This window comes from Mytilus trossulus, chromosome 2 (assembly GCF_036588685.1).
Source record: "Mytilus trossulus isolate FHL-02 chromosome 2, PNRI_Mtr1.1.1.hap1, whole genome shotgun sequence".
NCBI classification, from domain to species: domain Eukaryota; kingdom Metazoa; phylum Mollusca; class Bivalvia; order Mytilida; family Mytilidae; genus Mytilus; species Mytilus trossulus.
In genome coordinates, this window is record NC_086374.1 from 54034180 (window position 1) to 54060415 (window position 26236).

The 26236-nt window shown below is 33.6% G+C and overlaps 1 protein-coding gene across 1 annotated transcript; it reads left to right on the forward strand.

Moving 5' to 3' along the window:
- The first annotated feature begins 12595 nt into the window (after positions 1-12595).
- Positions 12596-13123, forward strand: LOC134705865 (ankyrin repeat domain-containing protein 61-like). Its single transcript, XM_063564580.1, has one exon. The coding sequence runs from the start codon at positions 12596-12598 to the stop codon at positions 13121-13123; it is 528 nt and encodes a 175-aa protein (XP_063420650.1).
- Positions 13124-26236: the final 13113 nt, after the last annotated feature.

Here is a 26236-nt window from a genome sequence, read left to right on the forward strand (position 1 = left end):
AAAAAAAAAGGAACTGCATAAAGATGAAACATCAAACGCAGATCACAAATGGTCGTGTTTACGCTTGTAAAATTGAAAATTTGAAGACAGCAATCAAGCAAAAGGAAAACACACTCTCTAATTAATAAACAATTACAGTATTTGACAGAGTTAAACGTGTTTTTGAGTGATTAGATCTATATACCGAAGAGAGTAGTGTAAGAAAATGCTGCTTAAGGTGGTATAGGTGTCTTCCGCCATCTTGGATTGTAAAAAAACAGAGAAACTAAGGTCCAGATTTTCTATCAAGTTAGCAATATTTTATGCAGGAATGCATAAATAATGTGAATTTTCATTTGAAAGAAATAATTTATAAGAATATATCTTATAAATATCAAAATTTTTAATAGTGTAGATTATTTTTGGTTGTTTTAAAATTGTCATTTTAAGGGGAATTAACTCCAAAACAGTGCATTTTCTGTTGGAATCTACTAGGAATTTTCCTATTTTGTATTTTAGCCGGAAAAAAACGTACGGTGATCTATCTTTTCTTTTGATATTATCAAAGCATTGTCTGAAAGCCATCTTTTCCTAATTTATTTGATAATTCTATCATTTTGTTTAGTTTCTAATCACAAAATGGTGTCTTTTCCTATATAATCCATACCAAATATGTCATTTTGTCACAACATGTAACTTGAGAAAATGCGCGGTGACCTATCATTTTTATTACATTTTTGAACATATATCAATAGATACTACGTTTTGGCAAAGTATGAACAAATTCTATCATTTTTATTTTAGACTCCCATACCACCTTCAATAAGTTTTAAATTGCTAGACTCATAAGATCAGGATTTATTCTACGAGATCAGTAGGCACTATGACCCGCTAAAATTATCAATTTTCCATGTCGGTGAACTGCCAAAATAAGGGACCTCAACATATATAGTTGGCTGTATTTTAAATCACTAGCTCAAACGAATTGATAACAAATGTAAAATTCCTGACTTGGTACAGTTAAAACGATTTTATTAGAAAATTTTATTTAGATATTAGGATCATTGTGTTCAATTTAAAATTCGCGAATCGTCGAACCGATTTTATGCACATAAAGGTATGATGTCATATGTCCTGTTCTGGCGTCAAACTTTAACATCAGCTATTTAAAAACCTTTTTTTGTATATACGCCAGATGTAGTAGGGTGCCCAGTATCGAAAAAGACGTCTAGTTAACGAGTTTAAGTTAACGGAGAACATACGGCTAAATTTAGATCCAAACTGTTGAAAAATCATTATTCTTTCCAATCACGAATGTCGTCGTATGCTGCCGTGGTCACGCTTTTCAAAATTTCGTTGTTTCTTATGGTACCCAAAGATACTGTACAGTACAGGTCATCTTCAACACAAAAAATAAAATTATTCCTCTTTGTTTTATTTTTTCAAATTGTACTTATCATTTAGCTTAAATATCAAATTATTCATATAAAGAAAGCTAAAAAATATTTATATAATTTAATTATAAGTATTTCATGATTTCAGTAGGTCTATTTTTAAAGCTGAAATTAACAACATTTTCAACGAAAGCAATTTTATTACGTGTTACTATCACGGGATTTTTATTCGGATTGAAGCAATAAGACAGGGTTCACATTTGCGCCAAATATCTTTCATGTAATGTTAATCGATGCAAAGAAAATAGCAATTTAAAACATAAATTTAGTCCAAATTTCTGCCTTGATTCAAACACGCATTACCTCGTGTCGTGAATCGTTTTGTAGTTCACACAACCAGGTCATTAATTAGGACAATTGTCACTCACTTCGTTTCTCATTTATGCTTGTTGTATGATTAATTTTTATGTTTTGAATAGTCCAATAAATTTGAAGTTCGTTGTTTTGTTTGAGGAAATATTTTTTTTGTTGGTTTTTATAACTTTAATTGATTTATTGAAGTGATAGTTTTGTTATAATTGTAATACACAAATCAAATCCATCGGTCACAAAACTTTAGTTGTTGTATTGAATTCATAGTTTTGTTATAATTGTAACATACAAATTAAATCCTTTGTTCACGTTTCAGACCCGGAATATGGTTGAAGTTCGTTGTTTTATTTGAGGAAAAACACTTTAGTTTTATTATTGAATTCATAGTTTTGTTATAATTGTATAGTATGGCATACATTCACAGTCCTGTTAAACTATGTCCATCAAGTCCGAAACGTAGTAGGAATGAAGTACAATGGGATCAGTGTATTATATGTCAGGGTTCTGCTTCTGAATTGCTCATTAACATGCGGGGAATTAGCATAAATAGCTTTATTGATGCTATGGGTGCACGGAAAGATCATGTATATTTTAGGATATTGCATGATGTTTCAGACCTAGATCATCTTCGTGCTGATAATTACAAAATATTATACCACCGTTCGTGCTATAAATCCTACACTAGCAGACACAACTGCAGTTATTTTAAAGCTGAATCGTCGTTAGGTACGCCCGAGCAAACCCCTACACCAGTTCAAACATATGTCCCAAACATGCAGGTTCAATCTATTTGCCAAGTTTTAAATTGGGATGTTTGTTTTTTTTGTGAAAATAAAACATTCAAAAAAGACAGGAAGCTCCGCAAAGTAGAGTCAAATGACAGAAGGGATAATTTAAGAAGATCAGCATTTGAAAAGAATGACCTAAGAATGCTTCAAATGATGGATGACAAAGCATTTTTTGACAATGCAGTCTATCTTAAAGGTTGTATTACCAAATATTTGTTAAGTAAAGCTAAGTCTGAAAGCTTAAACATTGCTAGTTCTATACTGGACCACGACACCGCTTTTCGGTCGCTAATTTCAGATGTACACGAAGATTTATTTGTTGGAAGAAAGGCTTTCCCCATGTCGCAAATATTGCAAATATATATTTCTTATCTGCCTGATCACCTGCCAAAGACATACCCTGTAACCAAACTACAAGATAAACTGGAAAGGTATTACGACAAGGCAATTATTGTGCAACCACAGCGCGGTCAAGGGAAGTCAAACTTTGTATTTAGCAGCAACGTATCAATAGGTAACGTTGTTGCAGCCGCGGGAAAGTTAAAATCAAAGTTAAAGACATCTGAAATTGAACACGAAGTATCGCAAGTGTCCGACAATATCAGCGATGATCAAATATTACATTCCGCGGCTAAAATCCTTAGACGTGACATCGAAAATTTAACCGTTCCTACCGATGAATACCCAACTCCAAACGAGGCGTCCTTAGCCGTGTCTATGGAGCGGATGCCTTCATCGCTTACAAAATTTGTCTGTTGGCTGATGGACAACAAGTCATTTAAGGACGCGACTGAACCCTATGTTGTTCCGTTTGACAAAATAAGAAAGGTGATGGGTATAACTGAGTGTATTGTTTCGGTTTCCAAGGATAATTTTACTCCGTTCCACCTTGGTCTTGCTGTGCAGTTATACCACGATTTCGGGTCGAAACATCTCATAGAGACCTTATATTCTCATGGTTTCTGTGCTTCATACGGAGAGATCAGACGATACCTAACCAGCACTGCCAATCATGAAATAGAAAAAATCACTAACGGTGTTTACGTTCCGGATGGAATAATTCCTATTCCAGATGGCGGAGGTTTGATTCAGGAAGGTGCTGATAATATCGATATTAACACGGAAACCATAGATGGAAAAGACACATTCCATTCAATGGCAAGGGCTGTTTTCCAAATTCGACATTATAACGAAGAACCAAACATAGATCAGTCAAAAATAAAAAGAACCAAAGAAAGGTCAATACAGATCGATGATAGTGCTTTCTCTCTGTCCGCTTGTATGCCGTTTGTTAAACCAAAAACAAGAGAAACGCCTCGTAGAAATAAAGATGTATACGGCAACATCACTGACTGCGCAAGCAAACTATCCAATACATCTGAAATGCTTTGGATTCTCTTACGGTCGATCTCTAGAAAGAATTTAGACATTCCTGTTTTATTCCCAACAATTATTTGTCGAATTTCAAACCCCATTTCTCGATAGTGTCCTATACACCCATTATCGATTCTAAGCCAAATGATATGGTAACGGTATACACTACCATGCGAAAGTGTGTTGATATGACAGTAGCCATGGGCCAGAAGTATTCAGTTCAAACATTTGACCAACAACTATACGCCATAGCAAAGCAAGTCGCATGGACTATGCCAGAGACATTCCGAAATCACATAATACGCCTAGGTGGTTTCCATACACTATCATGCTTCATTGCAGCTATTGGAAAGTTATGGGGTGATGGAGGTTTAAAAGATTTGTTAGTTGATTCTTCGGTTTATGCTTCTGGAACAGTAGACCAGATGCTGAATGGAAAAGAGTTTAATCGAGCCTTGACTTTGGCATTTGAAGCTTTGTATGTATCATTATTGTCTGCTTTCTTCAAATGGTGCGTCAAAAAAGACGTTATTAATTCATTTCCTATCACTTTTTGGTCTTCTTTGTCGTACATAGCTTCTAACTTCAATTCAAATCCAGAAGTCTTGTCATCGATTAATTCTGCAATGGCTGACATTGAACGTCACATGCTTCCTCTCTTGAAAGACTTTAGACAATGGGGTTGCAATGTATCACCAACATTTAAATTTTGGGACATGTTTCTCACGACAGTCGAAATAATGTTACAAAACATTCGATCCGAAAGAGAAGGACTATGGAGTTTACATTTGTCGTCAGTGTCGGCCATGGTGCCTTTCATTTTTGTCACAAACAGGGTGAACTATTCTAGATGGTTGCCAGTTTATATACAAGATATGTTCAATTTACCTCCAGATGTTTTGCCAGCGTTTACATCTGGTGATTTTTCTATTCGACAGAAGCCAAGTGCCTTCAATGGGATATGGAGTGACATGGCAACAGAAAAGACTGTCATAAAGGACTCCAAAGAATGTGGTGGTATTGTTAATATCACAAGACAGAAACCTGCTTTGATAAGATGGTCCCTTACACGCCACATTCTAGCCGATTTCAGTTCTGAGATGAGAAAAAGATCTGGTTTCACTGCTGTTGCAGAGCAACTGTCCCATGAAGAGGCAAAACCAACATCTATAAGAAGAGACGATACTCATCTGAAACTTCTCTTAGATCATATGCAGCAAAGAATGACAGATCCCTTTGACGTCTCGCTGCATCCAAAACCCCTAACCAACATCTCGACAGGGATGCATGCACCAAGAGATATCGAATCATCATTAATCAATGCAGCACAAGATGGTGCGAAAATGGCAAAATCATTTATTGACGGCGCTCTTGCAGACGACCAACATGGTAATTTTTATGGTCCAATTACTCGTTCAAAGTTAAAGACGTTCGAAGATCTTACCAAAAAGACAAAACTGAAATGTAGGTCAGGTGAAATTATTGAAGGTCACATCAATCCTGAGTTGGTCTTTCGTCGGGCATTGGTGCTTGCAAATAGTCGGGATGACGTCACTGTGGAAAAAGTCTTGTCATTTCCTATCGGGCCAATACCAACATCACTTTTTCATGATGATGGAACTATGAGAAAAACATGCAAAGCCGATCTTGGCCATCAACTGGAAGCTTTAGTTTCAAGTGTGAAGTCTTTGGAACATTCCGATAAGTTTTCTACTGTATTAATACGAGACGGTATGGCTTTGATTCAATCTCTGCAAGTGAAAAAGTTTAAAACCTTTGGTGATTTGGCACTAGACTTTATCCAATCCCAATTGTTTTGTTTGAAAAGTACAGGTTGTCTCGTGGACGTTTTCGATAGATATGATTTAGAACAGTCAATAAAATCAGCGGAACGTGTCCGAAGATCAAGTTCTTGTTCGTCATTTTAAGTGTTTCAGGTCATAGACGGTCGTCAAATTCCTGACTGGAAAAAGTTTCTTGGAGTAGGTGAAAACAAGCAGGCCTTAATTAGATTTCTTGGCGAATCGATTATTCAGTATCACGATAGACCAACCGTTTCAATGACACACGGGGAAGTCATTTATCTAGCTGGCACCTCCACTGACCCTATTTCTGTTACGAAAATATGCTCAGAAGGAGTATTCAGATTTGATGAATTGTTTTGTACACACGAGGAAGCGGATACTCGCATGATTTTACATGCTATTCATGCAGACAAAGTGTTTGATGTGAAAGGAATCAAGGGAAGGATAATAATGAAGTCACCAGATACAGATGTACTGATTTTATGCGTTCATTACTTCCCCTCCATGCAGCATACCCATGAGCTATGGTTTCAAACAGGCACTTTAACTTGCACACAAGATTTGCGCCGCTATATACCTGTCCATGAACTATGTAAAAGTCTTGGGTTTATCATGTGTAACATTCTACCAGCTGCACATGCTGTAACAGGATGCGATACAACGTCATCCCTGTTTGGGATCGGTAAGCGCACTCTTTTTAAAGTCTTGAAGGACAACCCAGATGATTTCTCCGATTTGTCAAACCTTTCGAATTGTGACATCGATGAATCTATTGTTGCAGCTCGAAATCTTGTTGTTAGGTTGTATGATATCAAGTCAAAACTCAAAACTGATCATAGTGACCTAAACAAATTGAGGGTAAAATTAGCTACAATTAAAAATTCCTCCCTTGCCAAACTTCCTCCTTCCGAATCTACCTTTAAACAACATGTACTAAGAGCTTCACTACAGACCTATATTTGGATGTCTTCCCATATAGCAAAATTATCCCATCATTCTCCTCTGGAGTTCGGATGGGAAAAGAAGAACGGACTTGTTCCTGTCTATTTCAAAGGTCAGATGTCATCCGAATTTCTGCAAGATTTAGTTTGCACTTGTAAGGGGAAATCAGTGTGTTCAAAGGGCTGCATTTGCTTCGAACAAAATCTATCTTGTACAGATTTATGCCCATGTCAGGCAAATGACATTTGTCATAATGTAAATACTCCTCTGGTTACAGTTAGAAACATTGATGACGACGAAGATGACGATGTATAAGATTTCAATTATCTATTGGTACCTTACCAATCATTGGAACATATAGAATGAAAAGTAAGCAGTCCGTAATGTTTTAATCTATCTTGTGGATAAAGATATGTAAAAAAAAAAAAAAAAAAAAAAACCCTGCCATTTGGTCTCTGACCTTGACGTGGTTGGTGGGCTTTCAAACTAACAGGAGACCGTATACGATTGTAGCTAATATAAGCTTCGATCATAATTTTCATTATGTACTTGTTCTTTCTCTCGTCTTTCTTGTTTGTTTTCTGTCATACTTATGTCACCATGGCTTCAAGATTTTAATGTCCCCATGGTATTTCACGCATTTTGTGTTTGCATCTTTTTGTAATATACATCGATGTTGTACATAACTCTCTCCCTTAATAATGTTTTGAAAACTTGTAATCATTATGGTCAATTGTTGCTCATTTAGTCATCTGTATATGTAATTTTACATGTTTCTAATAGACGTTTTGTTTTCATAACTTTAACCCCCCTTTTTCTCCGTTTGCAACAAATTTGACTTTTGTAAAGCAAAGCTATACACAGAGCTTTATATTCAACCAAGTTTAACGTTAATGTTCCACAAATTTCGAAACAAATGATAACATATACTATTTTATACCCAATAACTGAAATTTGATATTTACCTGGAAATTGACGAACACCTTACTATTTAAAGACGTAAAAAACACGTTTTGTTTTCGACAAATTATTAAAGTTATGATTTAAAAAACATCTTTAGATGTTACTTGTATCGAATTAAATTAAAAAATTTGAAATTTCGAAATAAAAATAGGTCAAGGTCACTGTTATTTAGCAGCTGTTTGAAAATTTCAAATTTGCACCGTATATTGAAAAAAGTTAATCTAAAGTCATTTTTGGGGATAAAAATATAAAATAAGTTCTAAATCTAGATACAAAAGATATTTTTCTATAAATAAGTCGTTTTTATTTTGCTTCAAACGCATAAATGTAGGAGAAACAAGCTATTTAAAAGTGACTGTGCATATTTCTTGAATTTTGGCTTTGACCTTTGACCCCGATTTAAAAAAACCGTGACCACGGCAGACAACGACGACAACGCTATTTCGATGAGGCTTGTTCTCCTCTTTCCAATGATATAAAATATAGCCGTATGTTATTCCGTTAAGGCAAATCGATAATATTTGTTGATTGGGCACCCTACTAATGCGCGTTTCGTCTACAAAAGACTTATCAGTGACGCTCGAATTAAAAATTGTTAAAAAGGCCAAATAAAATACAAAGTTGAAGAGCAGGAAGGACCAAAATTCCTTAAAGTGAAAAGCGCGAGTGTTTTGAAAACTTAATGCTATGAACGAATGATATTTATACACCTTTATTGCTTTCAAACTCCTGTGCTTAAAAAGACACCGATTACCTAATAACTAACCCATTACAATATGGTACTGGAATGAAAATACAGATTTTTTTTTAATTCTACCAGTACTTTATTACTGCCATGAAAATAGGGATTTAGTGTTATGACCGTTAAAAAGTTATTGAAAAATTAAAAATTTAGGAATGTATCTCTCTTGCAAGCTCTGATTCCTTGCCCGGTCCTTGTTGGTTTATAGCTTTTCCATCCTTGTTGGTTTATAGCTTTTCCATCCTTGTAATAAGCTCAACATTTTGAAATATTTTGGCCTCGAGGATCACTGAAAAGACATAGATTGTCGAAATGCGCCTCTGATGCATATGGCATCGTTTTTTTATGTTTTACTGGTGGTGGATCCGAGAGTATCACAATCCTAGTACGGATTTTGTGTTATTAAAACTTTGTGTTATCAGATTTTTTAAATTATTTAAAATTAAGGATTTTCTAAATACTTTGGTCTCAAGCATTACTAACGAGACATGGTAAAGTATATTTCATAATGTTTAAAAATATGTACAAACAAAAGTAAACTCACAAAAATACTTAACTCAGAGGAAAGTCTAATCGGAAAGTCCATAATCACATGGCAAAATCAAATGACAAAACACATAAAAAACGAATGGACAAGAAATGTCATATTCCTGACTTGGTACAGGCATTGTCAAATGTAGAAAATGGTGGATTAATATAAAAAAGAAGATGTGGTATGATTGCCAATAAGACAACTATCCACAAAAGACCAAAATGACCCAAACATTTACAACTATAGGTCACCGTACGGCATTCAACAATGAGCAAAGCCCACACCGCATAGTCAGCTATAAAAGGCCCCGATAAGACAATGTAAAACAATTCAAACGAGAAAACTAACGGCCTTATTTATGTAAAAAAAAATGAAAACCTGGTTTTAAAGTGCTAAACCTTTCACTTTGTTGACAATCTCATTAAATTCCGTTATATTTTCAATGATGCGTGAACTAAACAGACATTATAAATAAAATAGTGAAAATATGGGTACAGCAGTCATCATCGTGTAACAATTTAAAAAAGAACAATTTAAATTTAACAGAACACAAAAACATCTAATCAACAAACACATGTATGATTCGCGTGTCTGACGTCACAAAATTTTACAAGTCACATATTTTTTGTCGTTCAAGGTTTATACAATCAATTTTAAAATTTCACTTGGGGAATGTTAGCATACAGGGTATAAAAATCCAAACTACTGAAGAATTAATTTCAGAAATAGACATAGATATTTAAAATAGTCCAAAAGTTATAAAGAATTTATAAGAATTTACAAGTTTTATTTAGTTATTCAAACGTATTTCCATATTATAAACTAAAATAATTAATTGTGTCATATCTATACTATTAAACGAGAAGACCTCATTTTGGGTGTCGCTTCTCTTCTTTCCACAATAAATTAATCATCATGCCTCTGTGTCCTATGGGTACAGTGTATAATCGCATTTGTCATCCATTCATATGATTATTCAGATTGAGTTATTTTGGGTGAAAAACGAGAAAAAAGACGTCCGGATATGTTTCCGTCATTGGGTGAAATTTTAAGTCAGATTAGACTTCCGGTTTGCGTTTTTCTGTTTACTTTGAACATCTATCTATACTATTGAACGAGAAGACCTCATTTTGGGTGTCGCTTCTCTTCTTTCCACAATAAATTAATCATCATGCCTCTGTGTTTTATGGGTACAGTGTATAATCGCATTTGTCATCCATTCATATGATTATTCAGATTGAGTTATTTTGGGTGAAAAACGAGAAAAAGACGTCCGGATATGTTTCCGTCATTGGGCGAAATTTTAAGTCAGATTAAACTTCCGGTTTGCGTTTTTCTGTTTACTTTGAACATACATTAATACTACGAATACAGTGTATTTTCTGTCTTATATCCGTCATTGGACGAAATTTAAGTCAGATTAGACCTCCGGTTTGCGTTTTTCTTTTTACTTTGAAACAAATACATATACTACGAATAAAGTGTATTTCCTGTCTGATATCATTTTCAAGTTTACTATCCACGGCAGTCACAGGGCTTATTTAATAGAGAGGGTCTGAATAATATATCAATGACCGCTGTGGATCAATTATTAAACTGAGAATTGACTAAAAAGAAATTACACTTTTGGGACGTATGGAGCGGGTGTTGTTAAGATCGAAATTTCAGGATTGACCATTTCGGGATCCGGGATTTCTTTTTCCGAATTTCGGGATGTCGAGATATTTAATTTGTTTAATAAATTCTGAATCTCGGGATTTCATGTTTTTAAGCACGGGATATTGGGATCAGGTCCCCTCCGCAGTGGCGGATCCAGAAATTTTCATACGCAGGGGCCCGTTGACTGCCTAAGAGGGGGTCGCTCTGGTCATGCTTCAGTGATTTCCTATATAAGCAACCAATTATTTTCCAGAAAAGGGGGGGGACCGGGCCCCCTAAATGTTCATAATAATTATACAGATATTTTCAAGTTTACTATCCACGGCAGTCACAGGGTTTATTTAATAGAGAAGGTCTAAATAATATATCAATGACCGCTGTGTATCAATTATTAAACTGAGATTTGACTGTAAAAAGAAATTACACTTTTGGGATGTCTGGAACGGGTCTTTTTAAGATCGAAATTTCAGGATTGACCATTTCGGGATCCGGGATTTCTTTTATCGATTTTCGGGATGTCGAGATATTTAATTTGTATAATAAATTCAGAATCTCGGAATTTCATGTTTTTAAGCACGGGGTATTGGGATCAGGGCCCCTCCGCAGTGGCGGATCCAGAAATTTTCATACGCAGGGGCCCGTTGACTGCCTGAGAGGGGCCCGCTCCGGTCATGCTTCAGTAATTCCCTATATTAGCAACCAATTATTTTCCAGAAAAGGGGGGACCGGGCCCCCTAAATGTTCATAATAAACAGATAAACGCTAAATTTTTTCGTGTCATTAAAATTAATAGAGAACAAAAAAAATAGGATTTTTTTGTGGAAAAAGGAGGAGCCAGGCTAGAAAAACAATTATCCTGTCCCAAATTACCTTTGACTTTTGATACTTTTTCTGAAATTCTCAAGTCACTTAATGTTTTACCAAAAAAAGAAAATGTTGTATGAATGCCAATGAGACCAAAATGACACCGAAATGAACAGTTAAAGGTCACCTTACGGCCTTTAACAATAAACAAAAGTCGAGTCTGATATAAAAGGCTCCGAAATGACAATGTAAAACAATTCAAATGAGAAAACTAACAGCCCTAATTATGTACAAAAAAAAAAGAACGAAAAACAAATAACACTGAACCACTGAATTACAGGCTCCTGACTGGAATGTTCATAATACATGTACACTAAATGTATGTTCATAATGAAATTAATAGAAAACAAAAAATGGGAATTTTGTCCCCAAGTACCTATGACTTTTGATACTTTTCCTGAAATTCTCAAGTCATTAAATATTTTACAAAATTCTTCCTACAACACTTTACATCCTTTCAAATACGCTCTGAATGCCCGCGATTTCGCGGGTGTGTTCTAGTAATATTTGAAGTTAGTAATACATTTTAAAATGTTTAAAAGATTATGCAATAAGTAAAGATATATGAGAAATATTGATATTTCTTGTAACTGTGAAGAGGAACTTTGCAACATTATCTCAAATTTTTCATGAAGGTCATGACTATATATATATTTTTGTATCTTTAATTTTGTTTATGTTATTTATCTATTCAGTGCATCTGATATAGCTCCAGCTCTTTTGTTGGGTTCGTGTTACTCAGTCTTTTATTTTCCATGTCGTTTTTATACTTGTTTGTCTGTTGGTCGTTTTACGTTATAGCATTGTCCAGTCGTTTGCACTGAAAGTAATTAGTAAATATATTTTAAAGGTTAATGCTACAGTGTTTAGTAAATTTGATATATATATATATTTTGTTATATGAATGATGACAAACAACGTGGCACCAGATATATGAGCTGTGAAAACACATTTGTTTGATTGCGTAAGGATTATTGTTATTAATACACAAACATGTTTTGCAGAACCGTCTCATAAAGTTAATGATTGGTATTACTTTCACATATCATATACCATCTATGTGGGTGAATATCTGTATAAATACATATACAAGCATTAACTGAAGGATCAACAAGGTGGGTGTATATCTGGATAGATACATATATAAACATTCACTGGAGGCATACGTTAGATTTTATAACATGGAAAGAAGTATGTATGCGAGACGAAGGTCTAGTTTAGAAGAGGAACAGTTAATTATAGACAAACTATTTGCAGCAATTGTGTTGAAGAAATTTAAACTTGCAAGAATTTTAGCGGAGGGTGGAGCAAATGTTTCTGCAAAACTTTCATCAGGAGTAACAACATTAATGGCGGCATGCGATGCTGTAACAGGCGATTGTCATCTTGAAAAAAAATATGGCTTGATAAAATGTTTGATAAAAAACGGAGCAAAAGTGAACGCTTGCGACATGTTTAAAAGGACAGCTCTTCACTATGCTTGTATAAATGGGCGCAAGGAGACAATACAGATTTTAGAAGAACATGGAGCGGACACATTTGCACTTGATATCAACGGTAAAACTCCGTATTTTTACTTGGATTACAATAGCAATAATCAGAAGACACATGTGTTAGTAAGACGGGATAGCATCGCAACCAACAGTATAGAGAATTTCTTCCCTTCGTTGCTCAGATGGGATTCAAGAGATTTTCTAAATTCTTTGTAGAATTAAAAAAATAGCTAAGTGAACAAAGACACATATAGCATTATGCTACAAAATTAGAAATAACAATGCAAAACTATTATACTTTTTCTTGGTATGTTTTTAACATATTTATAAAATAAACAAATTAATATATTGATATTTATCATGTTGAGTTTTAATTTAAAAACATTACATTTTATTTAGTGAATATTTAATTTAAGCTCACTAGTGCTGTTATTTTTCATGCATAACAATAGTTATCAAAGGTACCAGGATTATAATTTAGTACGCCAGACGCGCGTTTCGTCTACATAAGACTCATCAGTGACGCTCAAATCAATTTACATAGTTAGACAAAATATGCATAGAGAAACGCGTAAAATCAAAATAATATGACAATTTACAAATTGTAAAAGAGGGACGAAAGATAAAAGAGGGACAGTCAAACTCATAGATAGAAAATGAACTGACAACGCCATGGCTAAAATAAAAATACAAACAGACAAATAATTGTACAGAAGACACAAAATAGACTGACAGTCATCAAAACACAAATATGATAGATTTATTTATTGTGGATTTTAATTTTTTTGGGATAGAGGGCAACAGTAGGTGTGTATTTTGGATTTCTTAAGCTTTATTAGCGTTTTTTGTATGGAGTTATCTGCCCCTTTCACTATAAATCTCCAGTGTGCAGGTTCATATATTTTAGAGGGAAACACACTATTTGCTAGAAGACAGGTTGGTAAACATTTCATCTTTCAAAATTTAATCCGTTTGTCTATTGTTTTATGTCGTATTATCCACGACAGCTTCAATGCAAAGACGATGCAAAACAGATTTGTTAGAATTATGACAGCAGATCAAACAAGAGCGTGTGACAATTTCGACCCTTAGGCATATAATGACTATTTACACATGTTTGATTGTGAAAGAAGTACATAAACATATTTCATGGGACTTAAGTCCTCGGAGATAATTCCAAGAAAACCATTTGAGATACTTGAATGTCCAGAATTGTTCCGAAGTGGGATATTTACAATTGACAAAAAATTTTTGGTGCTCAACATTTGTAAATCCCATCGAGGAGAACTTGGTTTGAATTGGAGAAGTGGGAAAGTACACTGTACCTATCCAAACCACTATGACAGAAGTAAAGCAAAAGCAGACGGTGGCCAACCCAACTGTTTGAAAAGAGGTGTGGTTAAGAACTAGACATATGGTGCCAATAGTATCAGATATGACAATATATATATGTACATGGGATAATTGTCACCGATCTTACATGTAATTGCCTTACCCACAATATGTCAATAAGATATCCGTCCCATTTTTGCCTATAAAAAAGGGTTAGTTTTTTTTCGTTAATGCGTAAAATAGTATTTAAATGATGTCTTTCCCTTTTCTACCCATTTTTCAAACACTGCAGTCCAAAAAGATTTTATGACTGGAGAATTTCAGGAAAGGTATCAAAAGTCTTAGCCTACGGGTACCGTGGTGACAGGACAATTTTTTTTAGCCCTCCCCCGTTTTCCCCAAAGTCCGTTATTTTTTGTTATCTGTTTTTCTTCTGTATACTATGAACATGCATATACTACTCAAAATATAATGTATTTACTGTTTACTACCAATTCAAAGTTTATTTACTAACCAGGTCAGTCACTGATATATTATATAGGACAATTTTTTCAGCCCTCCCCCTCTTATTTTTTAATTTCTGTATGTTCTGTATACTTTGAACATACATATACTAAAAATAAAGTGTATTTGCTATTTACTGCCAATTCCAAGTTTACTTACTATCCACGGCAGTCACTGATATATTATATAGGTCAATTTTTTCAGTCCTCTCCGTAATTTTTCTGTAAACTATGAACATACATATACTAAAAATAAAGTGTATTTGCTATTGATTACCAACAAGTTTACTTACTATTCTTCATCTACAGCAAGTTGTCTTTGTTCACCTGGAGGTGTCGATATCGACAACTAATTTAGTAAAAAAATCATTTACAGTAGGTTGTCTTGGTTAAGCTGGAGGTGTCGATATCGACAATTAATTTATTTACTTAAAGCATTATAATGTTCAATGTTTTGGATTAATCTTAAGTAAATGTTGTCGATATCGTCAAGTTAATTTCGCCCATCATTGCATTGAAATCTTATACATTGTATGCATATCAAAATAGTATAGATAAGCATATTTAATATTGATTCGTAATTTAAAAACGGTAATTCTGTACATTAATTACATTTCAAACCAATGCAATAATAATTTTAATTCAAATTTTATTTTTAATGTATAGCATCCATTCTTCAACTTGATTAGAGTATACGTTGTGTGCATCTTACAAAACTAGAGTCTATATCGTGATATTCATGAGCACCTGAGATCACCCCTGGTTTTTGATGGGGTTCGTGTTGCTGATTCTTTAGTTTTCTATGTTTTGTCATGTGCACAATGTTTGTCTGTTTGTCTTTTTCATTTTTAGCCATGACGTTTTCAGTGTATTTTCGATTTATGAGTTTGACTGTCCCTCTGGTATCTTTCGTCCCTGTGTTAGACCAATATTTCCTCCTGCATTTAAGAATATAAACAAGTGTGAAAAACAGATTATTTAAGTGAATTTTGTTATTTCAAGGACAAAAACACTTCGGCCAGAAGTAGAATTTTAATCACTTGGTGTGAGACCTTTTCTGAAACTTTTTACAAATCATCATCAAGAAATGAAATAAAAATCATATGTATTTCGTCTCATTTTTTACATAAAAAAACTACGTGTAGAAAAAGTGTTGGTATAAGCAAGGATTTGTATACAAATCCTTGATATAAGTTAACTGTTTGCAAAAGTATAAATTATTCGAAATACTAAGGATTTTCTCTATTCCAGGCATAGATTAACTTAGCCGTATTTGGCACAACTTTTTTTGAAATTTGGGTCTTCAATGCTCTTCAACTTTTTACTTGTTTGGCTTTCTAACTATCTTGATCTGTGTGTCACTGACGATTCTTGTGTAGACGAAACGCGCGTCTGGCGTATTTAATTATAAACCTGGTACCTTTGATAACTATTTGCAAACATTACATTAATTACTGGACCTGTGGCCGGTCTAGCTAGGAAAATACGGACAGTCAAACATAAAATAGCCCATAAAACATGTAAAAATAATCTTGATGTTCTTATTAGCAAATTTTGAAGGCTTAACCTGGTACCTTCGATAACTATTTGTAAACATTTATTACATTAATTACTGGACCTGTGGCCGGTCTAGCTAGAAAAACACGGACAGTCAAACATAAAATAGGCCATAAAACATGTAAAAAATATACTTGATGTTCTTATTAGCAAATTTTGAAGGCTCAATTCGTAGTCCGCTCTCTAAATTTAAATTTTATTGTAAAATAAATTTCATATTTGAAAAATCTAAAAGTCCAAAATGCGAAACCAGTTACTGTGTATTGCTACCTTATATTTGGCGCGGAATCAGGATAACAAATATCGACTTTATTTGATACTAGAATAGATTTTAGAGTTCTCAAAATAAATTTTTGCTTGAACTATTTTATGGTATACTAAATCCAATTTGGTATATACTTATATCATTTCAGGGTATTCTAAAATTGATTTAGTTCATACTTTAATCATTTTAGGGTATTCTAAAATCAATTTAGTACATATTTAAATTAATTTAGGGTATTGTACAATTTCGCATATAATGAATTATGCAGCTTATACAGAAACATTGGCACGGAATTCAGGCCATAAATAACGATTTTAGTATATACTAAAATCGATATGTATGACCTTGATTCCGCGTCATACTTACAAAAAATTATATTTGATCAAAAGGAGACTTTTGTATTTTTGTTTTCAAGTCAACGACAATATCATCACAGCTGTTCACATTTAAATTATTTGTCTGGCTATGCCAGTGACGTTAGTACCGTACCAGAAGTCATTTTATTTTATAAAAAATAAAAGAACAGATATGCAGCCAATCGTTATTGAAGGCCCTACTGTTACCTGAATCAAAGACTATATTACATGTGTCTCTGTCTGAATCGATGGGTAAATATTCACATCATTGGTGCGTGGATATTCAGTTCATAAGCCAACTCTCACCATGTAACCCTATTAAAAATCAAATCACAAAGACCAACTTTAAAGGCGACTATTAAGAATATACAAGTGATAAGTAAAGTTTAAAGGTGTTCTATAAATTGATGCTTAACATTTCACAATACATTATATATCGTTTTAAAAAAATATTCAGAGCTTTACTTCTTCACAAAGCGTAACTTAAGTGTATCATAGATGTTTCCATTGAAATTTTTTTAAAAACTCTCTTCGCCCCGATGCTCTTTGAAGTACTTAACCAATCGGGTTTTGTGTGTGTGTGTGTGTAAAAATTCATATCGTTGTTAAATATTTGTTTGCTTCTAGATTTTAAACGGTTCGCTATTTCCCAAAGAGATCACTGTAAACAAATTATTTGATGTTATGTTTTGCATATCTATCTGATCCAGGTTTAAACTTTTTTGGAAAAATAAATGGTCAAAAGATGGATTTACGATTAAAATTCGCATTCATGTCTGCTGTCACTCTAACATTGATGCCAAGAATTACAACAAACAAGCACCAAAGGTTTGAATGGACAAGTTTAAAACTTCGATTTAATATGTTTACATCCTTCCCCACAACAGAACGTGATGCTCTCCAAACTGGATATTCAAAAATATCGGAATGTGTAAGCAACCCTAACTTTAGAGGAAAGCAGTTTATGAAGAATGGGGATCCACAAGTTATTCTTCTGTTTGACGTTAACGGAAATATTGCAGGACTACAATCTGGAATTCCTTTTGATATAGATAACGAATATCCACCAGATAATATGCAGCCGCCATTTATCCGTGATGGAGAACTTTATTAACTGACAGCTTATTTCACAGACCCAAGCACTATTTGTAAAAGAGGGAGATCGCAACAGCGAATTCAATTGCACGGAATAGCCGAATACCTACTAATTCAGAATGGTACTGAACCGGAAGAAGATGTGATAGAAATTGCCTTAGAAGAGTCCAGGACAAAATGGGTAAATGGTTTATGCTTTCCCGGTATGGGATTTCATTACTTTTACAACATATATCTTGATATGAATTGATCTAACTTTTTCACGGTTGCTCTTCTGTATTACCACGAACAACTGATAGGATTTGTTTGGTCCTATGGAGCGGTGCTGAATTCAACAATTATTCCATATGAATACCCTGAACCATCCTTTTTCACTAAATTGATGGTGGAGGTCCCTCTTTGTTTAAGGAACCTAAGAAGATCCACACTTCATGTTTATTTTGAAGAAAATCCGAGCAAATACGACTGTGTTAATTTCGAAAAGCGATCGGAATGCAATACGTCCACTGCTGATATGTTAAAAGTGTCAACTCTTGTATGTGTTTTCTGGACATTTACGTTTACTTTGTTTCGAAACTAAATTTTGAACAGTCATAATACACTTTAATAAATTTTAGATTTCAAAAGTGGAAATGAATTAATCATCTTTTCAGGCCATAGAAAATATCATTACTGCATAAAAACCCTGACGAGAACTAAATTGTACAAGTTGCGAATCCATCAAGATCATGTTTAGTGCTCTTGTCATTTACTCTCATTGCATTGTCATTCACATCTAGAAATTTACAATGAGGGTCGGATGAAAACAAAACTGTACGACCAGTTGTGAACTTTTCATTTCTATGTTGCAACATTCCAGCAGCGCCTGCATACGGAGTATATTTCTCCCAATTGATACGATATACCCGGGCTTTCCGAATTTCCTATCCTGATTTCCTTGTTAGAGCGTTGGTGCTTACAAGTAAGCTATTAAACCAAAAGTTCCAAATTGTGAAGTTGAAATCATCCCTTCGTAAGTTTTAAAGTTGCCATCACGAGTTGGCTGACCGTTATGGAATATTCGATCCACACATGATATCGGATATGTTCCTTTTGTCGTTACTACCATCCCGTTCCCTTTTCACGAATGTGACCTACCGAAATAGACTTATAACCGGGTTTGTAATAGCATGAGTAACAAGACGGGTGCAACATGTGGAGCAGTATCTGTTTCCCCTACGGATTACCTGAGATCACCCCCCGTTTTAGGTGGGGTTCGTGTTGGTAAGTCTTAATTTTTCTATGTTGTGTTTTGTGTACTATTGTTTGTTCGTCTTTTTCTTTTTTAGCCATGGCGTTGTCAGTTTATTTTCGATTTATGAGTTTGAATGTCCCTCTGGTATCTTTCGCCCATTTTTTGCAGAGTGTAAAAGAACGAGACAAATATAAACAGAAGATGTGGTATGATTGCAAATAGGCCACTGTATGGCTTTCAGCAATGAGCAAAACCCATACCGCATAGTCAGCTACAATAGCCCCAAAAATGATAAATGTAAAACAATTCACCACGAAAACTAACGGCCTAATTTATGTACAAAATAATGAACGAAAAACATATGTTACAGAGAAACAACTGAAAACTACTGAATTACAGGCTTCTGTCTTCGAACAGGCACAACAGAATATGCGAAGTTAAACACATTTGAAGGCGCCAACCCTAGCCTAATCTGGAACAGTGTTGTAACAGTAAGAACATACCATAAAAATCAATTGAAAAAGGCTTAACTCATGGATATAAATATAGAAATACATCTAGAAAAATATACATGGACATGGACGGGTACTTCCCTACTACAATATGGAACTACAGATTTGAGAGTATTCGCAGTTACTGACATCTAGTTCAAAACCAATACCAACTTATAAAAAATATCATGCATCTAAGATTAAGTTATTAATCACTACACACCCAACAGCCAATGGATTTAGTGTAAAGACGTCAGAGAAAAAAACATGACATTGTGCAATGCTAAGATGCAGATATCGAAAGATTGTAGAGCCATGAATGTGTATATAAAAATCATATTTAGTTGATTTTAATTTACTGATAACAAAATCAATATTGATACTAATAAAAACATAAACTCATGGATCTAATTACAATTTTGAATAGGTAACCTTTTTTACTAAGTGTATTCAAAGAATCGATAAGTTTACCCGGATTATTTGTAAATGTTCGGGCTCGGTAAACGACATCTCCGTAAAATAAAGGATGTGATAAGATACAAAGATTTGATTTGGACGTTTGGCTGCAACCTTTTACAAATCAGTCGGAAACCCGGTTGAAATAGAACAAAAGAATCGAAACTCTTTGTTAGAGAAGGCGATAAATGCTTACTGTAATGTTTACTATAGTGACAAAAAATTCAAAAGTTAATAGAAACAAACAAAATTACAATTTTCTTCTCAATTACGAAGTGTTTTATTTTAAAACACCATTTGCATTAGTTTTCAGTTTATCTAGTACATAGTTAAGCAGAATATTTAGATATCAAGTCGACGACATGGGTATCTTTGAAGTTGGATGTAGAAAATGCATAACCTCCGATTTTTTTATTTTTTTTTTACCACGGACGGAAAACATATAAATCTATAAGTTCAGTAATTTTTTTGTCTGCCCTTCCATTATGTGACTCAAGAAAAAAATCCAAATAATGGGTAACAATTGTATCGAAAAGAGAAAATCGAGTGCACCTTTTTATGTTAGGGCTTGTTTTAGTCTCGATTATCCAGAGGTCTCATATGCAAATGTAGAGTCTGGATCCAATCGGTTCGAATGATTGTAATGAGATGGCGTGTCCAAATATGCAAACATACGAGTTATATATTTTCGGAATGTTTCTAGACTTATCGTTCCTTTGTTAATATTATAAAGATACATTACAATGAAAATCTAAGTATATTTCAAAACCAAATACTAGTTTAAATCGTGTATAAATTCAAAGTTTGTTACATCCTTCTAAAGCTGAAGATTACACTGACATATTAAAACAGACTATTTTGACCGTTATGTTAATTACTCTTAATTATAAAAGGAACGGTTTCATATGTCACTTGACTTTGATACCTTCACGCAAAAATGAACAGATTCATGCTGTGATGTTCACTTAACAGATTGTCTATATATTCAAGAAGGTACGGGTGCTATTTCATAATCATATCTTAGGCACTGGTCTTAGGTCATAAAAATAAAAGTCAATCAACACCTAGGCCATATGGTATCATAAAGTTTTACCTTAAACTATTAATTTCACAAGGCGACAGTTAGACACAATTAATATACCCTTAATAATCATAATCATGTTCTGACAGTTAGGTACCATTAATTTAGAAATATATGTTCAAAATGCTAGCCCTGATTGCATGTGTGTATTAGATTTATATAAAGTTTATTGTGCTTAATTCAAATGCATCAGATATTGACAATTTTTGAAAGGAAGGGGATCTGGGTCGTTCAATATTTTATTTTGACATATTTTGATGCATACATAATATTGTATACAGAATATCTTATTAATTTCAATGAGATTTAATAAGATCTTAAACAGAATAAAAGATACTTTCTTTTTGGTTGTATCTTCAGAAAGTGAATTTTCACACATATATATCTAGTTTGACATTTGATTACACACTTTTAATGAACAGTTCTGTCGTATATTTATTTTTGTGTCAGAAAATTCACGTTAATAGGTAGAAAAATTATACTAAATAAAAAAAAAAATATTGTTATATTACAATTACTATAGAAAAAAGACCCCCCTTAGACAGCAAGGGGGTCTTTAAGATTTATGGGTGAAATTACTGCCTACTTGGATCTTTTGACATACATTCTTCTTTTTGACAAATTTCGCGAAAGCGATACTTGGCGATCCTAGATTCCGTCGTCAGCATTTAGGTTCAGTCTGTGGTTAAGTTTTGATTTACATCAAAATCGTTGTCAAACATTATGGAATTTCGGGAAATTGGGACAGTCCAAAATAACAGTATCCGGGGCAAAACTTTGCAAATATTTATTTTCATTTTACCGTACGCGTATTTTACTACTAGGTGGACTTTGTTTTTCCTTAACAGTTAATTCCATGTTTTGTCTGAGGTTAAAGTTTTTTTATGCAGTCATCAATAACCGTTTTGTTTAATCGTCCAGTTGCAAGTTAAATGCATATCCATGCAGGTCAAGATCATGATAACTTATTTAAGTATGGGTGATCAAGGAACGTATATATTGTTCCAAGGTTTAACGATCAGACTATTTATACAATATTGAAAACATAACATTTATGAAGCCATGGTTATTCATTTTTTTAATACACCGCATAATATCATTCATGGTATCGACTATGTGTTTTACAAGCAACAACTTTTCAAAAAGCTCCGTTTTACATGAAAGTCAAATGGTTTAAATTGTTAATCTATATTCTCCCGAAACAAGCTAAAGAGAATAAATTATGTGGTGTCACCGTTGTATGATAAAGCTATTTTGGCAAATAATGCCTTACACCAGCATATTTCTAGAAATTATTCTCAATCGCCAAAGATGATATTTCTGCACATAAACTTCCTCATAGTTCTTAACAGCTTGCAAGGACTTGAAGGACCTTGTTCATTCTTTATCAAACATATTGATCGTTTTGGTAATTTGCAAGCCGTAATTTTCAAGTTTCCTTCAAATTTCTTTCTCAATTTTCTCCCGTAATTTTCAACACTGGGTCTCGAAATTTTTCACAATATTTTTTATTTTACTTTATTAAACATGAACATAAACAAACAAAAACAGATGACACTCAACGACTTCACAGGTAAACGGGAAAGCGGCGGGTGTTCTAATAAAACATCGAATATTGATGTGTACCATATATGACTTTGCCCCCAGTTCATCCAAATCTCGCATAATCTCGCATGAATTTTTAATTAATTAAACGCTTGACCCAATTCTAGGTCGCGAACAAGCTTTCCCAGAACTAGAGTATCGACGATAAATAACCACAACTAATCAATAATACACGCTTGAGCTATTTTACGACTATCTTAAATAGTGTTATTACACCAGCCAACTTTTGTATGAATTTCTTCTTGTAAATTTACATCAGTGACGCTTTCACGTCCTCGGTAACATGCAATTTCAAGCACCAAGTTTTAATTCATTCTATACACGTCTTGTCTACTAGAAATCAGGGCAACGTGTTAATTGAGGATGAAAACGAATTGTAATACGTGAAGGGCATACGATACAGTTATGATCCCGTATTTACATTTTGATAGAAAAAAAATCCATATAGACTATGTTTTACCGGATTAATTCAAATATGTAAGAAAAAATGTACCTTCATGTGTTACTTTTGAGTAAAATGAGGTCGTATATTTGCTCAAAATTCGGATTTGTGGCCGTATTTTCCTTTTCGAAAGAAAGACATAACTTTTTTGTTAAAAAGAATAAACACAAATTGTTTTTTTTGTTAAAAAATTTGTAATATCTGTTTTTATAAGTCTCCCAATTTTTTTTACATTTTTTATTCAGAAATAGCTCATATTTATCAAATGTTCATGAATGTAGGAAAAAACATCATTTGTTTGCTGTATATTTATCAACTTTAAAAAAGTTGCACTATTTACGTTTTCATGAAAATTGGCACACATAAACTTCTCGCGTAATCAAACCAAATGGCATCATACCCTTCCGGAGCACCCCTAGTTTTTGGTGGGGTTCGTGTTGTTTATTCTTTAGTTTTCTTTGTTGTGTCATGTTTACTATTGTTTGTCTGTTTGTCTTTTTCATTTTTAGCCATGGCGTTGTCAGTTTGTTTTAGATTTATGAGTTTGACTGTCCCTTTGGTATCTTTCGTCCCTCTTAAAAAAGGAGGGGTCCATGAACTCGTTTTCAAGCTATAGAAGTTTCAATGATAAAACTCAGTCGAAAACTGAATCTTTTCCCATAATTCATAGTTTGACGCGAAAATAACAATTTACGTTAGCAACATCATTACATCCCCTGTAACTGGATCGTATGCCCTTAATACAGATGAGTAAAACGGTTGAAAGTTGTTAGTGATTGCAAACCATTTTTGATTGGAGATGTACCATAACTTCCCCATCAATTCTCTCACGTTATCCGTGTCCCAATTAAAAAGCTAAGTTTCAAATGCGTGTTTGCTGCATTCACAGAATTTAAAGGTATATTACGGTCAGAAATGGAACAAATACCAGACAGTTGGCTCACATAATATATAATTAATTAACTTTGTTTTATAAGAACTTGTGAAACAAGTAGTAGTCACAAAAAAAACTACCTTTTATTAGAATATCTGAGTTATAAGGACTATAAATAGTTGCTAAATTGGACAGTCAATGGATACATATATAGATCTGTTTTCTCGTTTACTAAAGTACAAAGTTACAGAGATAATGATATATGTGTGAAAGTTGCATAATTTAAAACTGTACTCTAACCAGAAGTACAGACTTTCAGGGATATGTAATTTATAAATCTACCCAACTGTTCTATTAAGGTTAATGTGGACAAATATTATTACAGCATGGTGTGCATTCTTATATACTAATGCAGTGGACTCCTTATCATCAGTTAGCTGAGTAGAAGACTTTTGAAGCTGCTGCTGGTCATTTTTCTTACTGTGCTTTGTCCTGTGTGCCATTTAGTGTTTCTTTGATTCATATGACGTGACTCTGTATTTTCACATTCCGTCATTTTGGTTTGTTCTATTTGAAAGACCACCATACCGTTACAGTAGTTTCTGCATATACACATGCTTGCACCTACCTCGGACAATGGGAAGAAAATTTATTTCAAAACAGCAATTTACAACCATTTTCATATTGGAGATATGTTGAAGACATCTGGGGGATATGGGAACATGGTTTAGATGAATTAAAAAAATTTCACGAAATGTCAAATAGTTTGCATCCGCGAATTAAAACAGAAATGCGTTACTCAAATGAAAAAAATGAATTTCTTGATGTGTTTGTACACATAGAAAACGGACAACTTAAAACAGATCTTTATACAAAATCAACAGATAAACTCCAAATTTTTACATGTGTCGTCAAGCCATCCAAACTCTGTAAAAAATGCTATACCATATGGACTCGGTATTCGTGTCAACAGAAGAAGATTACAAAACAAGGAGAGAAGAAATAAAAACGCACCTAAGAAAACGTGGATACAATAACTCGTCCACTGAAGTTCAATTGAAAAAAGTCGACAATTTAAACCGAGAAGATCTATTACAGTACAAACAGAAGAAAGAAAACAACAGGGTTCCTTTAGTATTTACTTTTTCCAAAGCGCTTCCAAATGTACATTTAATTCTTAGAAAAAATCTTAAAATTCTCCATCAATCCGAAAGACTAAAAAAATATTTCCCGATCCGCCTATCGTGGCATTTATACGTTATAACAACATAAAAGACATCTTAGTGCACAAAAAGCATAATTTATTGTTTTATAAACAAACTAATGGATGTGGACCATGTGCACTATGCTCACATATAAATGAAACCAAGGTATTTTGTGACAACACCGGCAAAGAATATACCATTCAGGGACAAATAAATTGTAAAAAGGCGTGATATATGCGATTAATTGTACAAAATGTGAAAAAGTCATATATGTAGGACAAACGAATGATACTATCAGATTATTACATGGCATTTTTCATATGGCATGTATTATCAGCCTAGGTTCAATATCAGCACAAGAGCCGCATGGCTCGAGGGCTGATAATACATGCGATATGAAAAATGACATGTTATGATCTTTTTATCATATATATGCTTCAACAGTAGAGGAAAATAACAGATTCATATATTGATCCTTTTACGTGGTTCCCAAAAAGAAGTCGAAAGAGTAAAAAGTTCACGGACGTCGGACCCAAAATTTGATACATTCAAAATATGAAATCTTCCTATCATATGCCTGAGCAGAGAAAAAAACCCCACATTTTTATAATGACGAATCGACAAAAAATTTCAACAATATACATAATGAGCATTGTTTGGAAAAGTCAACTTTTTTAAAGTAACTTTCTAATTTATGTTTCAGGAAAACTTAATTAATAAATGCATTTATTTAATATATATATATAATTTTTTAATTTAACTTAATTATTTTACACAATATACTTACCAGTGTTCAAATAATTGTTTTGTACACTACTTTGTAATGTTTTTCA